The 6,342-nt window shown below is 39.5% G+C and overlaps 2 protein-coding genes across 2 annotated transcripts in view; one reads left to right on the top strand and one right to left on the bottom strand.

Moving 5' to 3' along the window:
* Positions 1–3,153: 3,153 nt before the first annotated feature.
* On the top strand, positions 3,154–4,610 carry LOC112905120. Its single transcript, XM_025976901.1, has 2 exons — positions 3,154–3,727; positions 3,758–4,610. Exons 1-2 carry the CDS (start codon positions 3,330–3,332, stop codon positions 3,879–3,881), a joined length of 522 nt encoding a protein of 173 aa, XP_025832686.1. The 5' UTR covers positions 3,154–3,329; the 3' UTR covers positions 3,882–4,610.
* Positions 4,611–5,090: 480 nt separating this feature from the next.
* The window catches only part of LOC112905119, a 6,707-nt gene continuing 5,455 nt past the window's right edge, over positions 5,091–6,342 (bottom strand). The window contains exon 2 of the mRNA XM_025976900.1: positions 5,091–6,326. Coding sequence (XP_025832685.1) covers positions 5,866–6,326 — 461 coding nt within the window. The 3' untranslated portion in view covers positions 5,091–5,865. The remainder of the gene's footprint in view (positions 6,327–6,342) is intronic.

Below are 6,342 nucleotides of genomic sequence, written 5' to 3'. Positions count from 1 at the left end.
TTTCATTTTATAGACATTAAAGGAAGTTCATGATTCGAATGTCTCGGCAATTTTCCTAGTTTTTTCGAACGATAAACCCCAAAATTCACATAAAACCTTTTTGGCTATTTCACCTATCGTTACTCCAAACTAAATAAATATGTCTTGTTCGACGTTTGACGATCATTAACAAAATAAATCAGAATTAATTATATAACATGAATACGATTACTATTTATACTTACTCAATCATTAGCAATAGTTTCACCTGAATCGTAGTCACTGTCTTCGGGTGGTTCGTTTAATATCAATCTTTGCCTAACATCTGGTTTTAAAAACTCGGGCAAATTCGTCTTTTGAATCACCCTGGTCACGTCGTTCTTTGACTCCCTTAAAATTTTCTATGAATCCTAATATACTCGGTAGGTTATACATAACGTCGTATTTTTGTGCGAAACACTTTGAAAGAAGTACCAGAGGTAGGTTAGTTGATTCGTTAACCATCGATTTATATAATATTAATTTTACGTATAAATATTATAACACTTTGACGATCTAAAACTCGGTATGAGTCTTTTTTATAGGAAAAATTATTGACGTACGGAGCAACTTCTGTACTTTAATTCTGCAATTACAACAGATCTAATTTATTACTACTTTCTTCATTCTGTAGGAAAATTATTGAGGTCAGACCGAGCAACTTATCGACATTTATTTGTAAATTATATTAGATCTAATTTTTTTTTATGAATATCACAGTAGACGCGTATGCGTTTCCTTTGCAAGAGTTACTTATACTTAGCAATATAAAAGACTAAAATTTCAAAATTAAGTCAATTAAAAACCAATCTTCTGTGTCATCATTTTCTCTGCTGTTCATCTCTTTTATTTATTTTCTTATTGGTTCTTTTTTGTTCTTTGTTTTCGTATTTTTTGGAGCTTTTTTATTTCTTACAGTCATTCGTTCTTTATTCGATTTGATCATAGTGTGGACATGGTTGAGGTGACCCCGCGGTTGGGACTGTTGGTGGGGCGGACCGGTGACAATCTATGATAAACAAGGAATCAAATACAGAAAGCTATTCTTTAGTCTTTATTTAAGTGGAGGTTTGTAGATACATGGAGTACACGTCTTCAAGTAATCGAAGCTTATACCTAACTTTACTTATAAGTCATATAGCTAAACAACAATTACTACATTAAATGTCAGGGCGGAGTCCAGGCAGTAGGAATCACAAGGGAGGCCCCTCAACTCGTTCTGCGCGGTGGATTTAGGGTTGAGGAGGCTCCTGTGGGACGTCTGTGGTCGGCGTAGGTCTCAAGGGGCGCTCGGCGAGCGGCGGCACGACGGCAACGGTCTCGGGATTTTATCGAAGCCCGCTCGGCTTGGCAGCGTTGCGATATTCGCGCTCTTTTAGTATTTATCGGCTGCCTTTTTTGGATTGCTTTTGTGTCACAAGGTTTGTAACTTCTGTTATGATTTGATATTCTCCTGTGGCTGGCTCTCTACGATCGAATTAATTGGGGTTATTGGTTGATTGTTTGTAAATTGTCTTTCCAGTACTTCTGCTATAATTTCGGCTTTGTTGGAGTCATCAAAGAGCCATCTGTTGTCTGCCCATTTTATCGGGGTCGACGGTTCCTTTTTTTGTTTTATATTTCGCAGGACCCTCCATACTTCTCCGTTTATTGATTTTTCGCATTTTTCCATGGTTTCTTCCCATTGCGACTTCTTTTTTTCTTTGAGCATGGCTCGAACTTGCTTTGTTAACCCGTCCATAATTGGTTTGGCTTCTATACTGCCGTATTGGCGCCACTTTTTTGCGCTGTTTTTGCTTTGTATTAATTGCCGCTCCATTTGTGTTACAGCGTAGTTGGTTGCAGTTTGTTTAATTTTTACTGTTGCCTTTCGTATGGCCTTTTTCGTCTCGTATTCCAGATTTTCCGCTGCTTCCCCTACGTTGTGTTTCATTGAATTTTACTTTTTGTATTTCTTCTTCAAAAATCTTCCAGTTGACAATGGTTGTTTACTAAGATGGAGGGTAGTTTTCGACGGCTATGAAAGAAGAAAATTGCTTCCGACTTGGTCTCGCTGATGGAAATTTTCCATTTCTGGTACCAGTTTAGCAACAGAAGCAGAAATTTGTTAATCCTAGCCAAGCAATGTAGAATGACTTTGTGGAATTTATAAGGGCAATGTCTTCGACGTTAAGGGCCGTGAGAATGGTGGGGTGGGACGAGAATGGCTACACCGCCGCCTCTGGAACTTTCGCGGTCCCTTCTGTAGGACGTGAAATTTTGGGACGAAAAGTTTGTGATTGTGAGCAAGGTGAGTTTCGGTGATGCAAACAACACTGATTGACCGATCATCGAGGAAGTGTTCGAGTTCGATCAATTTGTTTTTAATGCTACGAGCATTCCACGTGACAATACGAAGGTGATTTGGGAGGGGTGTGTTGCTCATTGGTTGTTCTGTAAGACGGCGACTAAACTGGCTTCTTTTGGTACTTTGACTTACATTCGGTGGTAACATGGTTACGGCCGCAGAAGGAGCAGACCCAAGCTGCATGGCAATAGTTGGGCGTATGAAAAAATTTCATGCAACGGCGGCACTGTGGGACGTCTTTTGTTGCTCTTTTAGGCTCAGCTTGGACATTGAGCCCACAGAGCTTACCAAGCTCGAAAATTGTTCTGGAATTTGGAGCGGATTTGTCTAGACAGACAGACACAAGAGGCCAGATTTTGTCACCGTTGGACATACGGTGGACGCCGCTGATAGCAATGCCTTTTAAAGTAAAACTAGTGATTTGATAATAACTATAAGGATAAACAGTAAACATACCTGTACTAATAGAATAAAAAAAAAACACAATTTTATTTATCATACAACGTGAATACATAGACGACTCAACTGTCGTTAACAATGAAAAAGCAGGCACTTGACTAAGTTTTAACTGCCTCAAATTAACACTACTATATAAACCCTGTCCCCCTAACATAAACGATTGCGTAACAGTAGGGTAAGATAACCGATTCTAGCACAGAGGAGTAGGTAAGTGACGAAACGTCATCGATCGTAAACGTGTAACTATTAAATCTGTTACTGGTCACATGATGTTATTGGCTCTTGACGATGTTAGTGAGTGTAAGCATTAATACATATATTGTTGAATTTATAATAGAAAGAATGAGGATTTTGAAAATAATTTATTTAGTGGAGAGAGGGAAAGAAGTAGGGATACGTTTAGGAGGAGGAAAGAGATGTGGTTGAGTAGAAAGGAGTATAAATGAAAGACAACCACAGGAGTGTTGCACATAAAAGGTAGAATTGTGAAAATTGAAGTGCGGGGATGGATGTAAGTAGCGGCAACGGTATCCATGAAGTGTGTGGTGGTGTAGAAGACGTACAATATTGGAACGTTGTTGAACATGTGGAGGTTTTGGACGAGGTACATCGTAATGTCGTGTTACATAGAGGAGACTACGTGGATAGACAGCAGTACAGTGAAAGTAAAGCAGTGAGGTATGTAAGTGACATCAGTCGGATGAAAGAGTGGAGCGTAGCCCGTAAACTGTTTGAGTGCAAAATGAACTATAAAGCATGTTCTGCTTACGTCTTGTACTGCGATAGGAGTAATCTTCGTTATCTACCTATGTGTGGGAGTTGTCGGTATGGAGCGAACAATGGTAGTATAATATCGTTGTATACGCGAGTACCGAATTTGTGGATGTTAGAAGTTCACCTCCACGACGAAGTCCACATTCATTGCGGATGGTGCGGAGAGATTTGCAGTTGCGAATTTGTTTGCACCCATAACCATCATTTAAGGAGGGATAGTATATTTGAAGAAGGTTATGTGAGGGAAATTTGTAATAATATCGTAAATGTTGATGGAGCGTAAACATGTATATACTACAATTTGTTCTGAAATAAATGATGATGTAATGTGGAAGTAGATTTAATAAAAACAACATGTAGGTAACAGTGGTATATATTTGAAGAAGTGTGTCAAGGTCAAACGTGTGGGAAAGGAAAGTTTGGCAGGGTGGGGAAGGAAAGGGAAAGGTAATTAGGAAAAAAGTTAGTGCAAGGATGGTGTCATCATAATGGACCGAAAGAGATGACGCCTTTGTTCAGCTGAAGTGCAGAGTAGGCAGGAAAGTGTATGGGTATCATCGATCTCATAAAGAAGACCCGACTTTTCGCAGAGGTATGAGTGAACCCCCTGACGACAAGGTCGACAGCAGGAGTTCACAACATCGACGTTATACATTCTACAGCTGTAACAAAAAAGTCGAGGTGTGTTATCAAGACATTCTTGACAACAGAACCCTGTTGCAACGTTACAGCTTTGACGAAGACGTTGACAAATGTTGCATTGCAACCGGGTGATAGGTACAATTGAATTGGTTGTTTGTCGGAATGGTGAAAGGACAGTGGATACACGAGAAAGATCCATTGTAAACCGCAAGACCCTTCTCATGAAGTGATGCTCTACGAAAGTTTCAATGGTTTATATAGGAAGAAAGGTGGTGGGGGAATAGTGGGGATGATGAAGTATTATTGGGGAAGGAGTATAGTATAGTGGGGGATTAGGAAGGTAGGAATGGTGACATAAGTTTGTATATAATGTTGGAACAGTAGTAATTGTTTATTGGTGAAAAAGTGTAATAATGGAAGAAGCATAGAGAAGATAAAAGTTGTTATTTATAATGTACTACCCGTTTATGATTTCAATGGAGAGGTGTCGCAGAAGAAAAGTTATGATAGTAAATTTGGTGGAAGTCGATGTGTTTCAAAAAATTATAAGTTAGTGTAATTAATGAGTTGAACGAGTGAGTAGTATATGAAATGTTAGGTAATGAGATGTAGTATAAGAACAGAAGAAACATATTTATAAAATCCCTCAACGTAATAAATGATGGGGGTAAAAGTGTAAAACGGACCATGTATAAATTTTTCTGAAGCATAAGGAGATACAATCTTGCAATAAGTTATGTTCTTAAAAGATGCTACCCAACAGAAGTTATTAGAATTTAAAAAAAAAAAAATAAAAAAAAATAAAGTTGACAAAATCTTAACACTTTCAAAGTTACTTAAAAAATAGAAGCATTGAAAAAAAAAAAAGTGTTCCTCTTGTGAAATGTATGTTTAAGGGTAACTAAAATGATCAAGCGTAAAAAAGTATGAAAATATTTTTTTTACATGGTTTAACCCCATACTTTCAGCCCCAGAAAGTGTATGAAGGGTGGACGATAGCGGAAAAATGTTTCAATAAAAAAAGTTCGCCTTTCAGTGAAGAACGTTTTCCATCGAGTGAATGTGGTGAACCGCTGTTATTAAGGAACTTAGTTTCTACCCTTAACTTGTAGAATTAATTAGAATTATAAGGAGTGGTTTTAAAAAAAGAGACCCCTCTGCCACTGTTAATACTGACAGCTGGGTCTACAAGTTGGCACTATCGCAGTAGCTGAATTCACACAACTACCCCGTTCGGCCTTAGCTCCCCTGACCCCCCTCCGCCCACCTCTGTCGCCCCCCCCCCAGTAACCCATTTCCCTATGATGTTTTTCAGCCAATTTTCTTCTCACCCCATTTTCAACCCCATTTTACATCCCTCGCATACCTATAGACAGCGTCTCCTAGGAAAGATAAAATCGTAAAAAATCAGGTATAATCATATTTCATCATTTACAGCTAATGTTACCTCCGCACATGTTGCTGTATTACCTCTTCTAACACCCCTTTACCTACCCCGGTAACTTTTTTTTTGTGCCAATTGGTTTTTTTGTGCCATTTTTTTTTTTTACGATTTTTAATTACTGCACCCTAATTATTACTTCAAACTAATTACAATACATACATACTACAATTACACTTAACAATTAATCATTCACACACTTTTCCACCGGATCTTTCGGTACATGCGCCAACTGCTGCGCCAGCTTCTGCGCACCCACACAGAGCCGCTCATACCTCGGGCGCTTCGTTTCCACCTCATGCCCCAGGACGTCTTCTTCGAGACGCAACCTGTCTTCTTCTTCCACTAGTTGCGTCTCTTTCTCCGATAGCTGCAGGATTTCTCTTTGAAGACGAGCAATCTCGTCTTCTAAAATGGTCCTGCACTTTCGCACTTGGGCAAGCTCTGTGCTCACGTTACCGCGAGCATCGCGCTTCCTCTCCCAAGCTGACGTCAGTGCCTCCATCTTTTCTCGTACATGATGAGCACTTACCATGACGCCTTCTAAACGTTCCATCTCCTGCGAAAGCGTCATGGGGGTGTCGGGCAGAGGTGATACAGGTGATATACACCACAGAGGCATCGTCACATCTGTGGCACATGTACCTTTTCCCATCAACTG

This window comes from Agrilus planipennis, unplaced genomic scaffold (assembly GCF_000699045.2).
Source record: "Agrilus planipennis isolate EAB-ADULT unplaced genomic scaffold, Apla_2.0 scaffold152, whole genome shotgun sequence".
In the NCBI taxonomy this organism is placed as follows: Eukaryota; Metazoa; Arthropoda; class Insecta; order Coleoptera; family Buprestidae; genus Agrilus; species Agrilus planipennis.
This window is presented reverse-complemented; position numbering and strand designations above follow the sequence as displayed.

Coding starts and splice junctions, on each gene's coding strand:
- LOC112905120 (XM_025976901.1), top strand. CDS start 3,330: ATGGATGTAAGTAGCGGCAACGGTATCCATGAAGTGTGTGGTGGTGTA. Junction 3,728..3,757: donor ATGTTAGAAGTTCACCTCCA/CGACGAAGTCCA, acceptor TTGCGGATGGTG/CGGAGAGATTTGCAGTTGCG.